Source organism: Poeciliopsis prolifica, unplaced genomic scaffold, assembly GCF_027474105.1.
Source record: "Poeciliopsis prolifica strain line A6 unplaced genomic scaffold, Auburn_PproV2 SCAFFOLD053, whole genome shotgun sequence".
In the NCBI taxonomy this organism is placed as follows: domain Eukaryota; kingdom Metazoa; phylum Chordata; class Actinopteri; order Cyprinodontiformes; family Poeciliidae; genus Poeciliopsis; species Poeciliopsis prolifica.
Window position 1 is genome coordinate 2,074,532 of NW_026562428.1, and position 26,732 is coordinate 2,101,263.

Consider the following 26,732-nt stretch of genomic DNA (forward strand, 5'->3'; position numbering starts at 1 on the left):
GAAGAAAGGTTGGTGAGGAGTCCATCTGGTGCGCGAGGGACAGCGGTGACGTCTCGGGCCCTTAAACTTGTACTTGTATGGATTCATATTAATAAGTGATGACATCATCGCTGCTGAGGACAGAATCAGGAAACAAATGTAGCAGAAACGATGTAAATATTTCAATTTAGATAAGGTGTTGGGAAAATGAAGGGTGAGGAGATAGTGGAAATATATATATATAGTTTTAAAAAAGAGGTGGAGTACTGGGGGTGGCACAACACAGATGAGTAGGTTGCAGGTTCGATTCCCGGCCTGGCGACCTTTTCGTGTTCCCTCTTTACCCGCTTTCCTGTCCTTGAACTTTCAAAGAAAGCGTTTAAACAGGTCTGGGTTTTAAAGTTGATTTCCGGAGCAGAGAGAGAAAATAAATGAGTGTTTTTGTGTGTTTTTTAAAATATATTTTTAATGTTAAATAACCTTTAAAAAACACAACGCGCGCGCACAAAACACTTTCCCTGCGTTCTCGTCCCTGTTTGTCTCCGCACTGTTTACAACCGAGTTGTACTCCCCGTTTTTGTTTGGACCCGCAATTAAAAAGCAGCCAATCGGAACAGCCGGAAGGAGGTTCTCCGCGCGCGCCCCGGAGACCTGCCAATCACGCCCCGGGTAACCAATCAATGGGCACGCACGGGGTAAACACGGCGTCCTGAGGGCTGCGAGGGAGGAGGGCGGTGTGTGTGGAGGGGAGGGGGCCTGTCAGAGAGAGAGAGAGAGAGAGAGAGAGAGAGAGAGAGGGAGCAAGAAAGAGGAGGAGAGAGAGGCAGCGAATGAGAGGAGAGGCTCGCAGGCAGCGCCGCGCCACTGTTCCGACTGGATTGTACTTGAACGGGAGTTCGCGGTTTGGCAGGTTTATCCACATCAAAACAGAACAAAGAGACGGTGCTATAAAAGAAGAGAGGGAGAGAGCAGCGGAGAGAAGAAAAGCGACTTGAATTACAAAAGAAGTGAGGACGCTCTGCGCTTTTCCACATCCAAGGCTGGACGTAAAAAAAAAAAAAAAAAAAAAACTTGGAGAATTTCTGGAAGGAGGCTTTTTTTGTTTGTTTTTGTTTTGTTTTGTTTTTCTTTCTTCCTTTCTGAAAGTTTGCTCGGGACGCTTCCGATCTGAATTTTAATGTCCGCGATCCCGGTGCGAAACTTTCGCCCGCGGACTGCATGTGGTTTCAAAGGGCTTTCAGAGGAGTTGGGATATCTTTCCACGTCGTCCACGCTGAACACGCTCGGCTAGAATGTTGTAAATACACGCGGATTTGTTGCTGCCGCTCCTCTGCGTCTTTCAGCGCATCCAAAGAAGACGAAGAAGAAACTGCACAGACTTTTAAAAAGACTGAATAATTCATGAGATACAATTTGCCTGCTGGAAAGAAGTGACTGTAAAAAAAAAAAAGGAAAAGGGAGGGGAGTTATCCACAAATATATTCATAAGGGTTGACGGGATGGCCACCGCGGCTTCCAATCCTTATCTGCCCAGCAATAGCATCTTATCGTCCGGCTCCATCGTGCACTCTGACTCCGGGGGCGGCGGCATGCAGCCCGGCAGCGCCGCGGTCACCTCCGGGTCCGGAGGTTACAGGGGAGACCCCACGGTCAAGATGGTGCAAAGTGACTTTATGCAAGGCGCCATGGCAGCGAGCAACGGGGGGCACATGCTGAGCCATGCCCACCAGTGGGTAACGTCCCTGCCGCACGCTGCGGCGGCCGCGGCCGCAGCGGCGGTGGCCGCGGCCGAGGCCGGCTCGCCCTGGTCGTCCAGCCCGGTCGGGATGACCGGCAGCCCGCAGCAGCAGGACGTCAAGAGCTCCGCCAGAGACGATCTGCACACGGGCACCGCGCTGCATCACAGGCCGCCTCACTTAGCCCCGCACCACACGCACGCCGGGGCGTGGGGCAGCACCACGGCGGCGCACATCAACTCCATCTCCGGCGGACAGCAGCAGCAGCAGCAGTCGCTCATCTACTCGCAGCCGGGGGGCTTCACTGTGAACGGCATGCTGAGCCCCGGCAGCCAGAGCCTGGTTCACCCCGGCCTGGTGCGGGGGGACACCCCGGACCTGGAGCACGGCAGCCACCACCACCACCACCACCACCAGCACCCGCACCACCAGCACCACGCCGCCGTCAACAGCCACGACCCGCACTCGGACGACGACACGCCGACGTCGGACGACCTGGAGCAGTTCGCCAAGCAGTTCAAGCAGCGGCGGATCAAGCTGGGCTTCACGCAGGCGGACGTGGGCCTGGCGCTGGGCACGCTGTACGGGAACGTGTTCTCGCAGACCACCATCTGCAGGTTCGAGGCGCTGCAGCTCAGCTTCAAGAACATGTGCAAGCTGAAGCCGCTGCTGAACAAGTGGCTGGAGGAGGCCGACTCGTCCACGGGGAGCCCCACTAGCATCGACAAGATCGCGGCGCAGGGCCGCAAGCGCAAGAAGCGCACCTCCATCGAGGTGAGCGTCAAGGGGGCCCTGGAGAGCCACTTCCTCAAGTGCCCCAAGCCGTCGGCGCAGGAGATCAGCACGCTGGCGGACAACCTGCAGCTGGAGAAGGAGGTGGTCAGAGTGTGGTTCTGCAATAGGAGGCAGAAGGAAAAGCGGATGACGCCGCCAGGAGTGGCGCAGACGCCGGAGGATGTGTACTCTCAGGTCGGCAATGTGAGTGCAGAAACACCGCCCCCCTCCATGGACTGCAAACGAATGTTCAGTGAAACGTAGAGAATATTTTTTTTTAGATGAAATTAAACTGCTTAAAGAGACAGACTATCGCCATGATAGCACAAAAACCTTTTTTTTTGATACTGTGATTGTGAGAATGAGACTGCAGAAAAAAATGTGTTTATCTATTTTTCACCAGAAAAAAACAAAACAAAACAAAACATTTCCCCCTCTTTTTCCTCTTTTCCCCCCACCCCCCAAAAAACACACAAAAACAAACGCACCTTCTTCCAGGCCCTAAATGTCTTAACCTAAAAGGTTCCTTCTGCTTTTTTCTTTCAGGGGCATTTTTTAGTAGATTACTTAAAAGATGAAGCGAGCGACCAGAGGGTGACAACCACAAGTTCATTCCACCAGGTAATTTTGGCGCATTGAGAAGAGGAACTTCTCCTTAATCATTTTTCATGATTTTTTTTCCCCCTTCTCTCTCCCTCCTGAAAAGTAAACACACCCCTCCCAACCTGCATTCATCCCGTTCTTCTTTATCATGTTTATTCCAAAACAAAACAAAACAAAAAAAGAGACAGACAGATAGACAGAGAGAGAGAGAGAAACATTTTGTATATTTGAAAAGAAAACCGGGACTGAATCTCCAGAGAGATCCACAACGCTTCCAGCTTCTTAATATTTCTATTTTTTTCCTGGATTTAAAAAAAAAATGAAATTTTTGTGTTTGTTTTCTGCCAATTTTCCCCCTGTCCTCACTCCATCACTTCTTCGTCACCTTTTAAAGAGGAAAAGCAAAAGCAGGAACTGTCTGTGATCTCAAAGATCACCTCCATTGTCGTTATTTAACGGAGACACCGAGTGGATTTTTGTCTTTCTTTCTTCCTTCCTTTCCTCCGATTGAGAAGAAAAGGGGACGTTTTTGAGCTGCACTTATTTCAGATTTAACAACAACAAAAAAACAACAAAAAGAGATGTTGCCAAGTGTGACTGAGTGTGGATTATTGCTGCCCTTTGTAAGCAGGATTCTTTGGTAGGTTTTAATAAACGACAAAATATAAAAAAAAATTAAAAAAAACACACAATGTAAAGCTGGCAATATAGATCATCAGATCAGATTTTTTATTTTTAATTTTTTTTAAATATTTGATCCCAAACGGTAATTTATTCCTGTTTTGATGCTTTTATTTCTGGACCATGTTTTCCTCTAAAAGGAGCACAAATCACCACGAGCAGCCCGTTTGTTCTATCTAGGTAATAAGGGTATATTTTTGATGTGAATTTCTTCATCTTCTTCTCTTTTTTTTTTTTTTTTGGGTTTGTTTTTTTTCCCCTCCTTTGCTCTTATTTTTATTTCGACTGTATATTTAATTTGCAGTAGTGGTTCCGTACGAGCTGACTGAGACAATAAATTTGTTAGAATGAAACGCAACAACCCTGTGCTGCTTTATTATTATTATTAATATTATGATTATTATTGTGATGGTGTTTCGGTTTGTCATGGACAGTATTTCAAAGTGTGTTTAGAGCGCCCAAAATAAAAAATAAATCCCGTTTTTAACGCTACGAACGAGCCGAACTAACGCGCGTGCTCATTTGTTTTTAAGCTAGCTTTTGTTTTGCTTTTTTTTTTTTTTTTACGTAAACCTCGCGCGACTCGTGAACGTTGTGCTGTTTGGCTTGTTGGGTCAGAATCAGAGGCCGCAGAGGTCAGAGCGCGTGCTGATTGGTTCTACTCTCCCCCCCTCCCATAACTCCCCGTAGATTAATTTCTTATCTCTTTTCGCATCTTGGGGTCGCCTATTCAGCTAAACTCCCCCCAAACGTGTCCTCTCGCTGTTGGATTTGAATTTCGCGGATGCCCCCCCCCCCCTTCTCTCTCCCCCCTCTTCCTTCCTCCCTCGCGACCCCCTCCTCCTCGATAGTCGCTTAGCAACTGAATTCAACGATAAAGAAGCAGCTAGCATCATGTTTTTCTTTGTCCGTGTTGGAGAAAGTGGTGCTGGGGAAGTTTAGTTGGGTCGTGTTTACTTCTAGTGTGTTTCGGTGTAAAAGAGGAGCAGCTTAGGAAGTCACGGTGTGTGTGTGGGTTTGTGGGTGTGTGTGCGCGGTTCAGGTGTAAATATACGGCAGGTGCGCAGTGACCTGTCCCGTCATTTACTGCCGTGCTTCTCTCTGATCCCTGCGCTCCCTGCGCGCGGGGCAGCAAAGCACGCATGTGCGGGAAGGCCCCAGACAAACAGCGCGAGGATGTTTCAGCAACGTTTCCAAGCCGCCTGATGGGTTTGATTTCATGCAGCTTTCAGCTCACTTTCACGCATGAAGCGAGTAGAATCAAAAAACAACAAAATTCGCATTTATCAAAACGCACACATGTATATGTGATGAGAATTGATTAGAATTCGGATTTTGCTTTTATTCATTTTTTGTTTTCGGAAACGTCACAGCTTCACAATCAGGCGCTGCTTTATGTCAAAATTATTTTCTTATTTTTCTGGTAAAATAAAAAAAGTCGTATGTTTAGCATCAACATGATTATCATTATTATTTTTTTATTATTCGACGGGCTCGTTAAAAACAAAAGTCACAGTAAATGTATTTTTATAAGGCCACACTCACGCCGTCACTCATGTTTATGGAGAATAAAAGTGCTTGTTTTAGTCTGGCTTTCAAAAGATTCAAAAAGAAAAAAAAATAGAAACAAAAACATGTCGATATGCGTCATGTTTGCTCCACGTGTCACGGAATATTGAATATTTATCAGGCCGCAGGGAGCCTTTTCTGCCGCGCGACCAGACGGATTCAGGCTGGTGATGCTGCAGCCACAGTAAAAAAAAAAAAAAAAAAGAAAAGAAAGAAAGAAAGAAACCCGCTGCGTCGTCTTTCTCTATTCTTATTTCTCTGTACAGCTTTATTTTTACGCACCTTCCAAAATGTGTAACCACATCCAGCTTTCACTGTGTACATTTAATTATTAGATTTAATCTATTTAAATTATTTAATTTGACTAAATGTGTATTGTTTTTTATTTTATTAAACGAATCTAAATTGTCATTTGCATTTTGCCCGTTATTTATGCGATGGAAGACCACTATTGTTGTTGTTATTATCGCTTTATATTTTACGTCAGGCTAAGTCTGGGTCAGCCCAAAGGGCAGCAGATCTTATCAGGCCTCGCGCCGCTCGTCAGCTCTCTTTTGTGACAGAAAGAGGAAGACGAAGGAGCGACAGGGGGAGAAAAAAATATGACGCGACTCTGGGGGTTTCCTTCATAAATCGTGAAGGTCATGGTTTTGTGAGCAGCGCAGGTAAAAAATAAATAAATAAAAAATGGAGGGAGGTAGTGTGAATTGAGACAGGCGCGTTGGACGACTCCAAAACCTCCCTTTTACTGCCTTTATTTATTAGCTGAGGTTTTATTTTATGAGTCGGAGGGATTTTATTGGTTTGATTAACAAGTCGAGATTATCTGTTGGTGGGTGGAAAGTGTCGCTCCTGAACACAAAAAGTGGGTAAAATTTCTAAGCGGCAGATTCAAGCGTGCATAAATATATCCGTGAAATACTTTAATGAATCTATTGTATTTTTTTTTCGAGGTAATTTTATATACTACTGAAAATATTCTAGAAACATTCCTTAAATCCGCACATTCGTCGCCCAAGTTTTCGCTCAATGGGATTTTTGACGGTATTGTAAATAACAGAATTAATTTCAAGTGGAATTAAAAAAAAAATCTATATATTTTTTTGCAAAACAACTTTGAAAATTACAATTAAAATAAATAAATTTTAAAAAGTTTCGCAGCCACGTTTTTCGTCAAGGAGAGCGACAGAGCAACACTGTGTACTTTAAGAGAGACGTTCTTATTATTGTTCTTAATCACAGGCAATAAGATGAATTTATTAGATTCAAACTTTCCGATTGACTTCCCTGCTGAGCTCCAGTCGCACTAAAACGTTTCCCAGAATTAAACTTCTTTTTTTTTTACCCTCCTCCCTCATAATATAAATTCACACAACCAGAATTTGTTTTTAAAGAGAGAAATACGTTTTTGGAGTTTGTCTAAAACAATAAATCAATGCACTTAAAAAAAATTATAGAAAGATACATTTTTCACTATAAACCATTTCTTATAATCCAAACAAATAATAATAAAAATAACAACAGTAAAAATAAAAAAATCCTCTCTGTTTTGGGAAAATTCCGTTTTTTCTTGCTGTTGCTTTCTTGGCCTTGCAGCGCCACCCGGTGGACAGATGAAGTCACAATCCTTCCCGCTTCAGTCCTGAAAGCTGCCTGACAAACCCAGAGGAGTTTGTGGGAGTTTATGTTTTTTCTTTTTCCATCACTTAAAGGCAAAACAGGTGAGTTAACACGTTTTATTTCTGCAGGTAATTCATAATTATGGGGTTCAGATTCTTTAACAGAACATTAAAAAAAAAAAAAAACTATAAAATGTAATTTCTTTTTTTTGCCCTGCTTAACCGAAACTGTAACTGTAAAATATTTGGTGCTTTTAATAGTAAAAACTCTGTATTTGTAACAGTTTTATTTTACATTTATTATCACTTGTTTAGGTGCTGAAATGCTGATTTATTTCTAATGTCTGCATCATCACGTAATCATTTTTGACACTATGTCTATATTTTACTCCATAGTAAGGCTTTAAATGACTGTCTTGTTTAAAAACAGTAAAACTATTTGACTCATTAATATTTATTTCACTGTAAAACAGTGGACACCATCGCTTTTATAACAAAGACTATATTTACAGTCTGTTAAACTACTGTCAGAAGGTCTGATACTGAGTTTCATCAGCTTCTCAACGCACAAAGGTGTGAATACTTTTGTCACCCTCGAGGTTGAATTTGGATTTGACGTGACGATGTAAAAGGGGAACACAAAGATCAGAGTAAAGTGAAAAGCAGATGACGTTTGTAAAACGGTGCAGGATTCCTTCGGCCCAGTCACGACTTTCCGCCTCGTTTCCGCCACTAGAACCGAAACAATATTCACATTTTCCATCTGTGTTAAAAGTGTCGTCACAGATTCTCACATGGGTGTAGGTCTGGGCTTTGACTTGGCCGTCTTGACATGGTATTCTAAACCTGGAAACCCGTAACAAGTTTTCCTACGATTGGCTCAACTTCCTCGAGGAACGAGGAAGATGCGTTCCTCGTTCCTGCTGGGGGAGTAGAAAAAAAAAGACAATCTTTGCGGGATGCACCGTACTCACCTTTAAATGTGGGGATTTTGGTTCACTTTCTTTCAACAGAAAGGACTAAATCTTAAATAGCAGGGAGTTGGGTGGCGTTGGAAGTTGGTGCTACTTTGTGTCGATCGGTTGCACGATGCGACTGAAGAGGCAATAGTTGAAGTTTCAAACACAAAATTCATGTTCAGAAATACTTTTTTAGACCCCAAACGGAAATGGAAAGTTGTAATTCAGATTCTTGATTTATTGAAGACGGCAATGGCTGTTGGCAGGAAAGGTGTCACAGCGAATCTGAATGAAGACCTTCTGTTTTCTCAAGACGGTCTCACAACGAGGTCGGTATTTCGAGTAAAAAGTGTGCAGACTGTGCGGTCGACTGGTCGACTTGCCCAAACCTGGTGGGATCTATAGATCGGAGAAGTTGACCTCCGGGTCGAAGCCAACGTTTCCAAAGACCCAGAATGCTCCGAGGGGTGAGTCACTGAGCCTGGAGAGGAGCAGAAAGTTCTCAGCAGAACCCGCTTTGTGAATATTTGATCTGCTCACCGCAGACGGATCAATGGGGACGTTGGAGCGCGGGGGTCGGACGGTGACATCTTCTCCTCGGCCGGACGCCAGCCGTCCCAGCAGGCAGCAGTTGCCAAGGTGACAGCATGTCAGCTGGGCCTCTGCAGCGCCAGCGGGTGGGGGCGGAGGGGGTTGCGATGCATCACCGGCTCTGATGGGTTTGTCAATAGCGCTTAGATCCGAGGGGGCCGAGGCCCACCGTGACACACACCGAGAAACACACACCCACTGCCGCAATCTGCATCTGATCCACCGTATTGACCTGGGTTCGCTTCCTGCAGCGCGGCGGCTACACGCTACAAGCTAACCCTCAACCTTACACACTGCATCACAACACACACTTTCCTCTGATGAGACAGATTTTTTAAAAAAAACAGTGACAGTCATTTCAGTTTTACGTTTCACCGGCCCGCTGATGAGCTTGGCTCTGTGGTTTTGTGGAAGACGTTTTGTTCACTTTTTAACCGTCTCTAGATGTAGTCTCAGATTGTGGAGTTTTGGTTCCATGTGACATATTGGGGTCCTTAATGGGACTTCAATAGGCTTTAGGTCTAAATAACATTTAATACCTCTGGATGATTCTATCGGGAACTATTTCATACTTGTTTGGCCCCAAGTGGTCCTAACTGGGCCAGGGCTCAGTTGAATTGATGGAGCCAGTTCTATTCCAACCGGTCCCCCAGATGTCTCAAACTGGTGACGTGTAACCATGGAGAAACGGTCGGACCATAGTGTTATAAGTCAGAAAACGAAGGGCAGTTGCTAATTGTTGTGACGCTAATTTCTGTTAGCGACACAAGCTCATACTGCATCAAGATCAAGCGTGTTCACCACTTAATCTTGGTTCAATGGAACGCATACCTAATAATAATAATAATAATAATAATTAGTTCATTACGATTTGTTTGGGATAGTTCCTGAGGCTGCTAGCCGACCTCTGACCTTCCCAGTCTGGATTCTGATTTAAGAAGAGTTTTGGTTTGTATTTATTACTCTAAACTTGGAAAAAACGAGGGCCTTGAAAATGTGACTTTTAAGGTGTGAAGATGTGAACTGTATGGACTAGGACCCTCCAAAATGACTAAAATGATCCAGTTTTTCCAGCGAGTCTGATAATGATCAGAGACGGTTGAGATTCTTCCGCCTTCACTTCTGTTGATCTGTAAAAGATCCAAAACAACGAATGTGACCATGAATTCCCGTCGATGTGCTTAAAGAGTAAAGCTGTGTTGTTTTTGTAGCTCTGAGCCGTTCAGGAATAAAAACCGGCGAGTTCAGCAAACAAGGGAAGAAGACAGGGAAAGCACGGCCGGGCCATCTCACTCTGTGTCTGATTAACCCAGAAGCAGCGGCCCGGCGTTGGCCCAGTCGGGCTCACAGGAGCTGGCGGGGTAACCATTGCTAGGCTGCGGGTTTAATACGTGACTGATGAACGGCTGCAGGGCTGCTGGGTTACACATTGGTTCGAGGAAAAGTCCTGAGTTTGTTTTGGATCAGATCTTATCATGAGTTCTGGTGGGTCCGATTGACGGCTCTCCGGTCTGGTCTCAACCGGAGTCGGGAAGTAACTGGGTTACATTTACTTGAGTGACGTTTTCAGGGGAAAAGTATTTGTTTTACGTTTTTTTGTTACAGTTTTCTTGAAAGAAACTCATTTTGAAAACTTTGCTTTTGCCTGATTTTGTTATATGTTGTTACTCATATGAATTATTGACATTTTATGTCTTAAAATACCAACATTTCCACTTCATTTTATATTTTAGTCTATCCGAAGATGTAATTGTTGCATATAAAATGATTGATAATTTGATTATTTTCTCTGTACTTGAGTAGACGACGGATTTTTAGTGAAATATTTCAGTGCGTGGAGCCAGAAACGAGATGATTTTTAGCAGACAGGGCAAGTTTTTTCACTCGCTTTGAAATCAAAAACACAAATCGCTTTCAATACGGACGTGAAACGAGAAAGCAAGACAGGAAGGTCGCCTGAGCGATAACACTGTGTTTTTCTGCACCACTCAGTCCCGCTGAATGACCTCCGACAGTCCCACAGCATGACACCGCCACCATCAGGTTCCCCGGCGTACCGGGGGTCGTCACGGCGCACTCGGGGGGCCGGACTTCCCGTTCTCGATGTTTGCGACCGGAGCGGAAAACGCCGTCGTCGGCTGAACTCGGAGGCAGCCTCTCGCTCTCTGACACGGCTTCAGCCGCTTCCCACTTTAAGAGCTTTGCTTGGCGAAATAAAAGTAATTAATTGGTGTGATACACGAAGGACATAATTATCATTTCCAGCAACTGGCACATATTTAATTACCAGTAATTGTTCCCTGAGCTTTGCTGGGAGACAGTTCTGATATATTATCCCCTAATCCTGCACTTGATCCTCAGTCAGTTAGGGAGATATACATATGTGTGTGTGTGCGTGCGCATGTGTGTGTCAAAGAGCAGCCGTGTAAACAGCACACATCGCTCCGCTGGCCCTCTCGGGGTGCAGCACCCCTCCCCTCCCCCCCACACCACCCCCGTCCCTTCCTGAGGTGTTAATGCCTGCCAGATTTGGAGGAAAGTAATTTGAGATCATTTCGCAAAAAAAAAAAAAAAAAAAAGGGGCCGCAGATACTGATTAACGCGGCCGCTAGTCTCAGTAAAAAAAAAAAAAAAAAAAAGGAGCTAAATTTACTCCCTAGTGCTATAACAGAGGGTGGGAGATGAGGTGGGGGAAGGGGGGAGGCGCTTGAACATGAGAACAGGGTTTAATAAGTAAACAGGAGAAGCAGAGAACAGCGCTTATGATCAGGGCTTATTTGGCCAGCCTAACCCCGGTACGCGCTACTAGCTGATTAGCCCCGCCGATTGTAGCTTGTAATTGCAGTGGCCTGACCCCCTCTAGGCAAATATTAGATTTTAGTGGTTTAACCTTTCCAGTCGTCAGAGCAGACTAAATTGCCCGGCCAGATGTTAAAGAGCCCAGCGGTAGTCCCGCAGCCCTTCTTGATCAGCAGATTGGAGCTCTTTCTTTTTCTAATATCGTCTCCGTTTCCTCTGGCCTTTTTCAAGCTGATTTTGCGCAGCGGTTTCCCGTCCACCGATCCTTATCCCCTCCTTCTGATGATATGGCTTATTTCAGATCGGCCCAGTCACGCTCATTAAGAGGGGAGATGTGGGAGGTGAGGGGGGAGACATGATCAATGAGGAGATCAATGGCAGATATTAACATGGCAATCAGCCCTTCTCTTCAAATCACTCTGGCAATTTGTCAGCTGGTGAAGTGCCTTGAGTCCACTGGAGGAGACCCTTCAGCCTCGTTACGCACAGTCAAGTAGTCGAGTAATCTGGGCATAAATAAGTTCTGTTGAAGTTTTTAGACGTTTTCTTTCTCGTCATCAACAACCGGCTCAAAGTTAGAAACAGCCCACAACAGAAGCCAGGACTGGAGAAATCCTGTTGCGTCAACTTTTATGGCCTTTCACCCCGATCTTTTGTTTTCATCCGTGACCCAAAGACAGCATTGCTTCTCCTCCGCAGATTAGCTTACGGGAAGTGACGTGGTTCATGAATTAGGAAGGGGTTCACCACTGCCCCCGCACATCCACGTCACATTTTAGCTTCGTGTAAACAGTACATCGTAAAGATGTAGAAAAGCAAACTGTCACCTTCCACCAGAAGGTTTCTAGGTAACTTTTGCTTCAGCTTCAGTGGAACCATGAAGGTCTTTGTGGAAGTTCAACACCACCGGACCGGACCCTGGACCGAAAGCCTGACTGTTCAATCTGCTGTTTCCCAGGAGGCCGATGGGGTTTTAGAGACATCAGAACGTCTGGGATCAGTGGTGAGGTATTCTCAGTGTTCTGCTGGGTCCGGGTACTATCGTCACTAATTCAATTCACTGTATTGTTTCTTTTCAAGAACCTCCTACTTTTTAAATGGTCAGCTAACAACTCGCCATTTGAGTCAGGAAGTAGATTATGCCGTTGATTTCTTCTTCTGGTTCAAGATGTCTTTGCATGACGATTGTTTTTCGCCTCCTTGCAATCTAACATGAGGAAATGTTAGGAAATCCTACTGGAAACAGTTGAACTGGTTATATTTAATTATATCCACCAGAACTGATGTTTGAGCTTAGGAATGCTGGATTGCGGTTTGAGTTTGTAGTCCAGGGTGTGAAAACACCGAAGTCACCACGTTCTCGCTGCTTTTTAAAGTTTTCCATCTTTGCATCCTTATGAAACTCTCTGTGACGGATCAAATTTCTCCCCGACGGCTTCAGATCCAGCACAGCACAAAAATATTTTTTAAGAAATCCCTCTGGCGTGTAAATGTCCCTCCGCCGCAGAGAGCCACCCCACTGGGCCCAGTTCTGGTTCGGCCTCCTCAAACCAGTAGGTGTCCTTGTCGTTAAAAACCGAGGCCGACTCAGACACCGGCGGACGAGCGAGGAAAAACGACAAGCGAGCCGAATTCTGCGGCTTTATGCGAAGCCCTTTAATTTACAATCTTATTTGTGGGGCCGACCTCAGGCCGTGATTACAGCAGTCTTCCATCCCCGTTCCCATGGGTGGTTCCTGCTTCACACATAGAGAGCTTTATGGGAAACGCGCTGCGACAAAACAGGCCAAGGAGGTGAAGTCTTTCGGAAGTTGGCGCAAGGTCATTTCCAGAGACCTGGCCTTCCTCCCCACTCACGCAGTCTGGACGGTCTTCCTCCCCGACGCGCCGGCAGCTGCGTCTCCAGGCTCGTCCCCTAATAGTAATAGTTTCCTTCCTTTCAGACTCTCACCTGACAAGGAAAGAAAAAAAGAGTCGTACCAAGTAAAAAAAAGGGAATAGTCATCTTTTCATCCCAGAGGTGGACTGAAAAGCCTCCAGTCTGAGCAGAAACTCAATCCTGCCTCCGTCTGAGGGGACAGAAAGGGAGACGGGAGGAATGGGGGGGACAGGCAAAGTGGTTCCATGTGAGACGTGTTGGGAGATGTCTGGGAAAGACAGGAATCAACACCAACATCTGACTTTCTTATGCCAGTGTCTACAGTCTTGCACTTTGCTTTGGATGTCCAGGAAAGTGGACAAAAGGCCTTTTCTTGACCCACTTTGGTGTTTTAAGGAAACTGCAGTAAATGCGGAGGTTTTAGTCATTCGTCATGTGAAAAACAACAATCTGAACTCGCGGCCAACACTCGCCGAGCCCCGTTTTTTTTCTTTGCGACTGTAACCTCTCAAAATATTGGAGATTCTCAATGAAGTTTTGGTGCCAGTGGCTCCGTGAGAAGTCCTTAGAGGAGGAGGAAGCTAATACCTGCAGACATCTCTGGTCACCGCCCAATCTGTTGCACGCTCCGCTCATTTCACGCCATGCCAGGAGCGCTTTGTAATTATCCTGATATTGATGAAGGCTGATTCCAGCAGGTAATCGCTGGCAGTTCAGCTGTTTTTACGCTCCTCAGCAAAACGTCTCTATTCATTACCACTGGCAAATTAATTTCCACTCAATGGCCATACTTGTTGGTAATCAACGTGTGTGTGTGTGTGTGTGTGTGTGTGTGTGAATAAGAAGGGGATGAAGTTATTCCTGACAGAAAGTGAAGCGTGGCGTTTGAGTCGCTTTGCCTCACACTGAGCAGATGTCGATTTGAAACAACGGACTGCCGCCGCAGGTCGCAGGATCGGAGAGGCCGCAGTGACCCCTCGCTATTCACAGGGGTCGGGGGCCACAGCTAAAAAAAAAAGCGTTCTGGATCTAAATAGTTCAAACACCAGATACACCATGGTAAGCTTTGAAGAAGCAGCAGCATGTCACTTTTATTAAGAAATATAAATATATAGGAGGCAGGCCTTAGCGCTGTCAATCACAAACTTGTATGGTGCTGCTCATCCACCCTTCCACTTACTCTCTGCTACCACTTCAGCTTTTCCCCAATCAGCAGAACTTGTTGTGAATGCTAGGCTAGTTAGCATAGCCACAGATGACAGAGGATACGCTGTTTTTCCTGTACCGGTAGTTTGTTTCTAGCGAAACAGCCAATCAGCTACAAGGAAAAACAAACGGTGCTTCACAAACACCAGCCAATAGCGCGTCAAGCAGCTCTAGAATGTCAGCTGCCCAAGCTCTCTTTGGAATATTTTAGAAATGAGATGCAAAAAATTCCCGAATAATTTGACAAAAAAAAAAAAAAAACCCTCCGAACTGTTCGAGGCACCGCGTACTGATCAGTGAGCACCAAAGGATCAACGCGTTCATCATAGGAAGGATGAAGTTAAGCAGGTTAAATGTCTGCTTTATGGTTCAAATGACCACTTTTAAGTTAAATCCAGTTCTGTTGTGTTGTAGGGTATCGCAGCGCTCCCCCCAGCACGGCTCTGAGTGTAAATAAATATGTTTAAAAGACTAAATGAGCTTGAGGAAAGTGGCCCTTTGAGTCCCCATGTTTGTGGAGCAGCCATAATGGATTCTTTAGAGCCGTGAACGGTTTATAGGCATGACAGCCATGTTTCGGCACGATGGGCTTATCCCTACGCATGGCGCTAAGGATATTAGGGAATCAGCGTAAAGCAGCATGGAAATGATGACTGGAGCAAAGCCTCGACTCGCTGGTATTAGGAGCTTTCAATTCTCCGGCACTCGGGGAGGAGAGACGGAGGGGAAGGGAGCAGACCTGGCAAAGCTCCATGCCGTGATATCCTCCATTATTTCTCGCTCCATCGCCGTTTCAGACGTACGAATAAGAGGATGCCTCTCAATCTGGGGATCAGGCATAGCGAGGGGAGGTCAATGTCACCCATTGTTGTGTTTCTCTCGTCCTGGAATCTCTGCTGTCCATACGGGAGTCTGCTGAGGCGGCTGGATGGGAGCCATCGCCGTTGACGCTTCACGCGACGACTTCAGTCGAAGAAGAACGAAAACACACGCACAGGGTTCATACCTGTTTGCCGCTTGACGTCAACGGTGCTCTGTTGACATATTTACAAAGCCAAGCAGATAAATGCTGCGGCTGCCGGGTTTACCTGCATCCACAAAACATCTCCACCCAATTCACCCACGGAGCCTCTCCTGTCTGGGAAGGGCCACAACAGAAGCATGATTAATGTTCCACCTCTCACCCCCCACTGTGAATTAGAGACCACGGGTCGAAACTATTTTTCTTGGCGAGCAGGCTCGCGCTCGTGGCGAAAAAACGGGGCAAACACAGTTTATCATCGGCCCGACGACAGCCCTCCTCGGGGCAAATTAACCACGTGGCCGTATCGACTGGCACGGGCCGGGAGTCGGTGCCCCTTCACTTTGATTAATCTCCCCGTGTTCCCGTTCCAACTCTATCAAAGTAATCTAAGTGAAGACACACAACATTGATCTGTAAGCACAGCATACTACTGTACTCTAAACACACACACACACACACAACATGGAAGAGGAGCCAGCGCCTAAAAAAAGAATTTTGCTACTTCTGTTGAGAAAAAGCGGTTTCAAAATCTCAGGAACAAGACAGAGTCTACGTGAAGGACAGAAGACATTTTGGTTTTGTGAAATAAGTTGTTTGGCCAGGCAGCAGTCAGACTGATCAGAATTGACAGAAATATGAGAAAAATTACAACACTTAACATGCTAGTCATTCAACGTAGCAGCTTCCATGGCTAGCAGGTAATCAAGCTAACTGGTTAAGCTGTAACAGCATTTAAAGCATCAACTTTTAAAAGTTAAAAGCCATTAGCTTTTATGCTAATAGGCATGACAGCCATGTTTCAGCACGATGGGTGTATCCCCAGCGCATGGTGCTACAGATAAGCTGCTAGCTTTTATCCTAAAAGCTAATACAACTAACAGTAGCCAGTAGCCTTAAGAACAGCTTAAGCTAACTGCTACCTAAAAAAACTTATTTCTAACACACGTTAGCTACTACTTAAACTAATGACTTAATGTGTAGTCTGTCACTGAAGCTATTAGCTAGTTAGTCTAACAGCTAATCATGTTATAAGCTGCATCCTAAGTGCATAAAAGAGCGTTATTGTAAGTCCTTCCCTCTAGGAGTTGTTAGACTCTACATCCCTTCATTCGACTCATTCCTGGAGTCGACGATTCCTTGCTATGTGCGGTCGCGTTCTGCTGAACTCTTTATTGACGGTGACATTTGATTGCGGTCGCACAAACTTTTTATGTGATTTTAAGCAAAGCAAGGGAACAGCAACGACTTGACGAAATGTCTTTACGCCGATTTCAGCCCGTAAAGTTCGGGTGATGTGGCAGTTTGTTTCCCTCTAAGGAATCTGCACAGAATGTGTTAATCTGTCTCTTCATGGATGGAACTGCATATGCAAAACAAATTATTTTTAGCTGTGCCAATGTGTCTGGCAGACGCCGGCTGAATCTTTTCTTTGTGTCATTTCTGATCAGTCATACTGATCATTTCCTTTTAAATCCTGTTGTGATGACATTTATTCCCTTTTGGGTTTTTTTTCTTTGAGTCCGTGGCTTCACTTTGAAGACAGATGGTGTCCACCAGTGGACAGCAATGTTTTCTGCATCCGTATGCTCCAGTCACGGTTTTCTTTTCCTTCAGCTTTCTCCCGCTAAAGTTGTACATTTAACCGGTGGTTGCAAGCAAGGTTACTTTAATTTGATTGGGTTTCTTTTTTTATTATTTACAGCCTTAATGAGGAACACAAAGAAAGCTCTTTGAGTTCTTTGTTTCTTGACATTCATTTGAGCCGTGTGGTCCGCATGTTTTTCATTCTGAGATGTGTTGCCTTTCAGATTTAAGAAGTGGCAGCTGTCTTTGGGAACAACTGCACCGACTTTGACTCAACAAATCCCATTTTTATTTGTCTTGTTTTTTGTCACTGCTGGCCCTGGCCCTCAGTCATGTGGTTTGGATTGTGATTTTCATTTTTTCGCGAGTGTCTATGTGTGTGTGCGTGCACGTTTTGTCATGATACCCGTGCTTTACTTTAAAGTTGCAGAAACCGACAAAGTAGTTGCATGTGTTGGGCTGCTCACATCAGAAACAGCTCAGACTTCAACAAATTGGCGTCCCTGTTTTGCAGATCCGAGCCATCTCCGCCAGATTTAGCTCTGGACCGAACCCAGAACCAAGCCCGTTGCAAACGCTTTTCTGGTGAAGTCATTCTGTTGTAGAGTTGGCAGAATGCTTGGGCTCGCTGCGATGTTGAAAATAAAATCCACGACCATCACCACGACGGATCTAAAGGGTGTGAATCAAAAGCGACTGGTATTCATTTAGAATTAGAATTTGAACTCTTTTGTTCTAATGAGGAGTCTTGCATGCATGATGCTGCCACCACTTGGTTCTACTTTTCTTACTATGCTCGTCTGGTAATGTGTTACTATTGTTTCCCGAGGGTTAGAATTTACTACAACACCTAAACTTTACTCCAGGTTCATTGGATTTTCTGATTATTGGCTGTTTTAAACTAGGCTGAATGCTGCAATCTGAAGACTCTTCATCCAAATATTAGCTTACGGTGGAGTTGATACATTCGACTTTTTAGTTAATGTTACTTTAAATTGGAAAACTAATCAGTGTCATAAATCCTCTTTTTTCTATGTAAATTTTTTAAATATTTAAAATCTATTTGTATGTATAATTTTATTTGTGGATTGTATTTCTTAATTAATTTACTTGTCCAAGAGTTTTGTGTTTTTAAATGTCATTTTATATTTATTTTAGTAAAAACCCGACATAAATTAATCATTTTATACAATTATATTTAAAATAACACAAATAAAGTCATACGAAATCAGTTAATACAACAATATTTACAGTTGTGTTTACATTTTCAGAAAATCGTACGCCGTGGTGACGCACACCAACTTCCGCCGTTGACGCGTTTGTCGTCACCAAAGATGGCGGCGAACTGTGCTCGAATTGTCGGGTCGTTTTTGGGCAAAAGTGTCAATTTCGCCTCGTCTACAAGGCCAGTGACGCTGCAAGTCTGCCGACAGGTAAACAAGCACTAACAGTCCGTGAATGCTTCTCTTTTTGCATGAAAAGTCATGTATTTAAATGGTAAAAACATGGACGTCCTTGCGTTAACACGCTGTTGCCATCCGAGAGTAGCTTGACGAATCGTTGAAATTACAAACATGTCGACGTCACGGATTGTTTAAGCAAAGCGTGGCGACGAGCTGAGGTTCGTTGGACTTCTGAACCCGTCGGGTCCAGTTCGGCTGCGGCAAGAGACGGTTAGCCATGCCAGGCTAATGCTAACGAATGACAGCAGCGCTGCTGTTTCTCCCCCCACTCGCAGATATGCGGGACTCCAACCGTCCGCAGGAAGAACCTGGGGACCGCAGGGCCGGAGAAGTTCACCCCAGAGTTCATCCAGAAGCAGGTGGAGGAGTTTGAGCTCGGGAAGCGGCACTTGGCCAACATGATGGGAGAGGATCCCGAGAACTTCACCCAGGAGGACATAGACGTGAGTTTGGTCGCTATGGAAACAGCCACACACTTGGAGTTAAGAAGCATCTTTATGGTTGTGTGAAGCAGGTCAATAGATGTCCTTGAAAACGAATGAGAGAAAGTGTTGTTTATTATTGTCTTTAAGGTCAGAAGTCTACATTCAGAATATTCGGTGTGTTAGAGATGCCCCGATTTATTGTTCAGGCCATTTATCAACACCGATTTCCTTAACCTACCACGTTGTTAGGGTTAACACCTGTTAAACATACATTAACAAAGACAGAAACAAAAGAGTTAGATTCTTTTTTACTCGCGAGGAGAACGGACAGAGATGTGCTTCAGTTACAATCTCCTACCGCTCTGAAGCACATTTTGTCTGCTCCTCTATTTTATTGTTTCTAGGATCCCTAATCACAAGGACGCTGTAGCTCTAAAGGGAGGGGGCAAACAGCTACAGCGTCAAATGTTATTCACTAACTAACACACAATCATTCTGTACTAGATAATGTCCTTCCAGGCACAAAGATTAATAAAATATGTAGTGATCTTAGCAATGATGGTTTTATTGGAGGCCAGCAACTCAACCGAAGCAGAGCTCTTCACCAAGAGGTAAACCTGCAGGAAGATTTTGTTTCTGCTCTCTGTCAGTGAGGCCTTCTGAGAAAGGAATCAGAGTAAATCAACAATACAAGAAACATTCTTAATTCTATAATGAGATTAACTTTAAGGAAAGCATCAATTAAAGACACATTATAAAGATCAATGAGAATAACAAATAATTGATTAATAATATCACAATTTCTCCAACATTTCCCCCCTGTTTATCAAATATTTGTTCTAATTCTCATATCTCTCCTAAACAGCCACTTCAAACAATTTTCAACTAGGAGTTCATTTTTTAAGAAAGCAAACACGTTTACACTCAAAGTTTATACTCAGTCCAAAACTTACAATCAGGAAACACATCAAAAGAGTCCTCATCAGAGCTTTCTCTGTCAGACTCAGGATCTTTTACTAGTAGAGGATACATCGGCGTCATCTGGTTCCCCATGGGCTAAATTGCTGTAGTGATGAGACGATTAAACAAAGAACGCAGGCAAGGAATACAACAGCATCCACACAAGGTTAGAATGGCAGCAAGACTGCCATCGACACTAAAGCAGGACACAAGGGTTCGGTACTTTCCAAAACATTCATCCAGTCGTCCCACCTGGAAGTATTCACTCCAGAGAACTCCTTCAGCTTACCATTAAGGGTACGGAGCCCCTCAATGACCTTCGTCAGGCTGCCATCAGCCGCTGTGTTGTTGGGTAGAAAAGTGCAGCATCTTTCACCAAAGATTGCACACACTCCCCCTCGTTCAGCCAGCACCATGTCAAGTGCAATGCGGTTCTGGAAAGCCATCAGTGATGTAGCGGCCAGCTGCTCATGCACCGCCTCGAAGCCTGCCTGTGTCCAGTTGCCCAGTTTTTGTACATTGTAATGGATGTAGTTGATTCTGTCAACGTTTTTGTTTAATGTACACCACCAACAAATTGTGGACTCAAATCCTGCTGCAGTTTGGTCGGCCAATTTATACTCATCTGGTACACCACGGGGAACACCAATGGCATCGATGTATGTAGGATCATTGTTCCTCCAGGTCAGGTCTCGCTTCTGCAACTGACGTCACTGCTGAGGCACAACATCAGTTAAAGCATGAATTAAATGATCAGCAGTCATTGGATAACAGAAACAGGCAATAATAAAGAAATTAATGCAGACATCCCTGTTACCTTCCTAGGTAATCTATTAAAAATTTTGTCACCACTGCACCACCACCAGACATCTGCACGAAAGACAGGGTTAAATTCATTGTTCACAGAGAGAACAGTCCGGTGTTAAAACATCATTTGTCATACATCAAGTTTAATCTCTGTAGTTTGCCGACGTCATACTTGCCCAGGAGACTAAAACAATGATAACAGAACTAGGTGGAAAACATACCTGAATACTCATCCTCATTCTGTAAACAGTGTTACAAGAAATACATTTTCATTTATGACATGAATTGTTCCCAGATGAAAAACACAAAATAAAAACAAAAAGATATATTCACTTGTTATTTTCATTAATGTGCAAGTCCGTTCTGCTCCTAAAGACACTACAGGGTTGTGGACAATCTTCACCAGTTTTGAGACGGAAAAACTATTTGGTTTAACCCCCTTTGTAACCTGGACTTTGCCCTGTAGGTCGGTGAGCGTCTTGAGCTTGCTTCCCAATTACTTTTGAAATGAAATTTATTTTTGCAGTGTGTTAAATGTATCCAAGTTGGCTTTTCCGCTGCATCTGGGTTTTTAGTGAAAAAGTTCAATCCATTTAGAAAAGCATCAATTATTTCTAAACAATACTTTTGTCCTTCACTTTTATTCAATTCTATGAAGTCCATGTGCATTACTTGAAATGGATATTGCAGAGTAGGAAATTTTCCCCTATGTGATCTTAGATTGCCCTGAGAGTTATGTGTAGCACATATCAAACAGGTCCTACAGAAATTTTTTAAATAAGAAATAAATCCATAAGTAGTGTAATGTTGATGTATCCTACCATCCCCCCTGTTGAGACATGCGAAAACGCCATGGCTCAATATTGCAGCCCATTTATACACATCTTTTTCTTGGTAAAGTAGGTTCAGTTTCATATAATTTTTCCAATTTTGCTCCATTTTTTTATCCATAAATCCTTTTCATTTTGAGGACTTAATTGTTGCATGTCTCTTAAAGTTTCTTTCATAAATTTAATTTTTACGTCCACATGTAATACATTTATCTCTCCCTCAGCTGCTTTTTTTTTTTTTTTTTTTTATTTGTCTTCAAAAGCATTCCCTAGGGACACCTTATCTGTCCCTGCAGTGTGCGCCGCACATTTACAGATTGCTAGTTGTTTTGGTAGGTGCACGACTTATAATAATTCTTTTAATAATTCTGCATGTGTTACTTTTGATGTTAATGGGTGAAACAGAACTATAGGAGCTCTAACTTCTACTGCCATAGAAGCAGCAACTACAGCTCTCACACAATGTGGTAAGGCACATGCTACACTATCAAGTTTTGAAGAAAAATATGCTATTGGTCTCATTTTATCACCATGCTGTTAGACTAGCACCGAGGTCATGACATGACCTTTACAATCCACCATCTGAACAAAAGATTTTTTTTTTTTATTGATAATCTGGTAACGCTAACGCAGCGCTTGACACGAGGGCCTGTTTTAGTTTCCAAAGTCCTTCTGCTTCATCTGCCCACAACAAAGAAGAAGACATTTTAAAATCTTTTTTACATTAATTTATTCAGAGCTGCCACAATTTCTGCATAATTAGGCACCCAGTTTCGACAATAGTTAGTCAACCCCAAAAAGGACATCATCTGTTTTTTTTTGTTCGTGGTTTGGGAGCTTGGAGAATTGTCGTTTTTCTATCCTCCGCTATGGTTTGTCCTCCTTCACTCAAATTATGACCCAAATATTTACTTTTCGTTTACACAGTTAAAGTTTATTTTGTTAACCTTATGACCTTCTTTAGCTAAATGTTGCAGAAGCGCTAAAGTGTTTTGCTTACAGGTTTCCCTGTCTGGAGAAACCAATAAAACATCAACTATGTACAACAAAACTTGGCTCCCTCCTGGGGGTTGAAAAGTTTACATACTTGCACTCATTACTTGAAAGAGAATTGTAGGCTTTCACAGTAGCCTTGAAGTAGTCTGGTGTACGTGTATCTTTTCCCTTCAAAAGTAAAAGCAAACCAAAATTGGCTCTCTTTCTCAATTGGTATTGAGAAAAAGGCATTTACTGATGTCTACAACCGTGAATACTTTTGCATCTGATCTAAGAGAATTCAACAATGTGTGTGGATCAGTCACATGTTTTGTGTCTGTGTACAGATAGGTCACAGTTATCTTGGCTGGGGTGACCTTGTTGAGTCTCGCTTCATAGTTCCTATCAGGCCCAGGAACTGTTTTGAACCAAAGTGTGACATGCAAATCATCAGGAGACTTTTGATCCTGTAGGGCAGAAATGGCTTTATGCCCCTCTGCCAGAAGTGTTTGTGCAGTGTTGTGTGGGGGTTTGTTGGGCACATCCAATGAATAAAAGTAATACAGTTCCCTGTGTCCCTGGACAACAAAGAAATCCCTTCTTTTATTCCTGTAGCTGATCTTGACATTTTTCACCACAAATATTTTACCCAAGAATGTTTTCTCTACATGTTGTTCTACATGCACCCGTGTCACAGAGGAAATTTACAGGTTTGCCATCTATTAGGAGAGGTATTTCAGGTCTTATGCTGTCCATAGAAAGTAAATCCTGAAGATTTAACTGGACCTCTTCACTCCCCAATTTCTCTGATCTTAATCATGCTGACTGTCCTGTGTTTTTTTGTTTTCTTTTCTTGGGCAATTTCTGGCTAAATGTCCTTCCTGCCCGCAACACCAGCACCCGAGTAACTTTGCCTGTAGTTTCCTCTCCCACGTCTCCCTTTTAAACCTCTAAGGTTCTGACCTCTGCCCCTAAAGCCTTCTCTTCCTCTCCCCTCCTGATAAAACACTTGTTCCTCATCCTGGAAAAAGGCTCCTGGAACCTTTTCCTTTTCTTTTGTAATTTCTTTCTCCCCACTTTCTCGTTTTTTCGCTACTAATTGTACATCATCATACCCTTCCTCGTACAATTTTTCAGTTGAATTTGTTTTTTGTTTTATTTTATCCTGATCTTTAATAACTTTCCAGTCGTTTGATTTTAGACTGTCTGTTGGCTTAGTTTTACTTATCCATTTATCCATTTCCCCATTTTTTTTTTTGTAAAAATTTGGACCAGTTGTGCCGACTCCTAGGGAGTCCTAGAAACTGGAGATCTGATTCAGTAGGCCAGCAATTGAAAGAACCTGTTGTGGTAACTCTCACTTCAACTCTTTCGAGTGGAGAGTTCTTGCCTGTGCATCCACAAGAGGTTTGCTGCTCACAATCCTACTGTTTTACATGAGATAAAATACCAAGTGGTATTTATACCTCCAATCACGCTCACATACACACACTTTTTTTTTGTTTCACGGATTTGAAGCGCCTGTTATCGCCGTCCGTTTAACCACGGGTATTCGTCGGGCCCCGTTCCCACAACAGGTGGGGTTCGTAAGATCTCAAACCACGTGAGGTTGCAAAACCCCGAACCAGGTGAGGTTTGCAAGTCCTCGTCCCAGTAGGGTTTTACAAGACCTCCAGCGAGGTAAGGTTTACCAACCCTTATTTTCTAGTTTATTTTATTTTTTTATCACGGAATTTAAGCGCCTGTTATCGCCGGACTCCGCCGTCCGTTTAAACACGGGTATTCGTCGGGCCCCGTTGCCCACAACAGGACAAGGTCTCCAACCTTGCAGCACCAGGCTCCGTACACCTTATCGCGGAACTTTTGCGCCAGGACTCCGCTGCCCTACACGGATTTTGTGCAACTATTTTTACCTGTTAGAGTCTAGAATTGACAGGGTTTTCACTTGTGCGCGCAACAACCTTCAGTCAAAGAAGAAGTCACTCTTCTCCCACACAGAAGAATGACTTACTCTCTAAAACGTCATTCGCCACTTTTTAAAGAAGAATCACTCCCTCTCTTGTCTTTCCCTGGAGTGTCGTCAACCTTCAGATCCCAGCAGGCAGGCCGAGCCCAGTCCTTTAACAGGTTCTCTTGCCGTGCGCACGGTCTTACTGGGGTCCGCCACACCTGCCGGAATCTTTCCAGTATATGACATCCGGCTCGAAGGACCAAAAATGTTAGGGTTAACACCTGTTAAACATACATTAACAAAGACAGAAAAGACAAAAGAGTTAGATTCTTTTTTACTCGCGAGGAGAACGGACAGAGATGTGCTTCAGTTACAATCTCCTACCGCTCTGAAGCACATTTTGTCTGCTCCTCTATTTTATTGTTTCTAGGATCCCTAATCACAAGGACGCTGTAGCTCTAAAGGGAGGGGGCAAACAGCTACAGCGTCAAATGTTATTCACTAACTAACACACAATCATTCTGTACTAGATAATGTCCTTCCAGGCACAAAGATTAATAAAATATGTAGTGATCTTAGCAATGATGGTTTTATTGGAGGCCAGCAACTCAACCGAAGCAGAGCTCTTCACCAAGAGGTAAACCTGCAGGAAGATTTTGTTTCTGCTCTCTGTCAGTGAGGCCTTCTGAGAAAGGAATCAGAGTAAATCAACAATACAAGAAACATTCTTAATTCTATAATGAGATTAACTTTAAGGAAAGCATCAATTAAAGACACATTATAAAGATCAATGAGAATAACAAATAATTGATTAATAATATCACAATTTCTCCAACAACGTTCATCTTATTCCCTTCTATTATCTACCTCAGCAAATGTCTAAAAATCCACCACCGATTTTTGCCGTGACAGAGGTTTCACTGTTAGCCTCCCCACCAGGTCTCGTCTGCATGTTTGCAGTTAACAATAGTCGCCCCACAGTTGCCAACTCAGTGACTTTCTTGCTGTATTTAATGACATTTCAGGCAAAAGAAAATTGATATCTGCTAAAACCGGAATGGCTTTGTAGATTTCAGTAACCACCAGAAAACCGCAGTTGGTGCGGCCCTATTTACAGTCTCTTTGAAGATCAGTGAAGAGCCCAGATGATGTCATGGATTTGGAGACCTCTGATAGGGTAACTGTAGGATCACCAGATGATTTATTTCTCATTTCATTACTGAGGCTTTTAGCAAACAGAAATAATTCAGGTAGATATGACCGATCCCAGATGAGCAGACAGTTGGACTTTGTGTTTCTTCTCTTCTTCCTAGCCGCAGCGGCGTTTCACATTTAACCGCCGGCCCCCATCTGATGCCCGTGCTCCGCTCCCCCCCCCCCCCCCCACCCCCACCGTGTTTGTTTGGCTAAATTTCCACACATTTATCCCAATTTTCCGCGTGTCTGTGACTCCGTCCCTCGCCAGTAACCGATAGAGCTGTCTGCGGAAGTGTGAAAAGCGAAGCGACAGCCGGCGCTCCGGACCTGGAGTTGGGACGCCTCAGGCGTGACGGAGAGGACGAGCCGGGGAATTCATCGAGATGTTCCCACACCGGAGGGACAGCTCCTCGGATCTCCAGTCGGGACGTATGGTCCCTGAAGGCATCATCATCACTTTGTGGATGTCTTTCTGAGAACCGGAAGCTGGGAAATGAAACCTAGGAGTTGTTTTATGTAAAGCCCTGTTGATTGGGGGAAACCAGCAGCGGAAACGTCATTCATAAATGCTCAGAAGTTGCTTTTTTTGTTTTTTTGCAACATTTTTCAGACAGTTTTTGGTGATGGATGGTGTTTAGATGCATCTAAATGTGTTAATCGGGTTGAACTCTGAGGCTTGACGGTTTCTCCACAGCCTCTCTAGATGTTTTACTTGTCGTTTTCCATGCGAGGCAGTGAACGCCCCACGGTTGAGCGACAGTCATTCAAATGCTCCTCTTCAGTTTGCAGCTGAAGACTCGCATCATAGCAAGTCTTCAGGAGAGATCAGAGTTTAGTGCTATTTTTAAAAACATTTATATCATCAGAGTTTAACAAACTTTTTGTTTTATTTAAAACTCCACTGAGACTTTTTTATTTATTTATTTATTTTTTTGTCTTCCTTCATTTTAAAATGCAACATTTCTCCCTGGTCCCGCAGCGAGAAGTGAATGTATCTCTGCTGTTAGTTTTGATGGTCTCCTGAGCCTCTTTTGTCCTTCTGGAGCTGTCTTTCTGTCATCTGTAACCTCCGTGTTCCCCATGTGGCTGAGTTTCCCCTCGATGCGACAGCTTCCCCTCTG

The 26,732-nt window shown here is 44.0% G+C and overlaps 1 protein-coding gene across 6 annotated transcripts in view; it reads left to right on the plus strand.

Moving 5' to 3' along the window:
• Nucleotides 1–26,732, plus strand: part of LOC129378695 (POU domain, class 3, transcription factor 3-B-like) — a 52,042-nt gene that overhangs the window by 20,665 nt on the left and 4,645 nt on the right. For 2 of the 6 annotated variants that reach the window (XM_055059126.1, XM_055059127.1), the window contains 3 exons: nucleotides 3,036–3,110; nucleotides 18,275–18,436; nucleotides 18,742–18,909. In XM_055059126.1, coding sequence (XP_054915101.1) covers nucleotides 3,036–3,110; nucleotides 18,275–18,436; nucleotides 18,742–18,909 — 405 coding nt within the window. Of the gene's footprint in view, nucleotides 1–835; nucleotides 2,694–3,035; nucleotides 3,111–6,966; nucleotides 7,064–18,274; nucleotides 18,437–18,741; nucleotides 18,910–26,732 lie in introns of those variants that run through there. The other 4 variants (XM_055059125.1, XM_055059124.1, XM_055059129.1 and 1 more) reach the window with 4 other exon arrangements.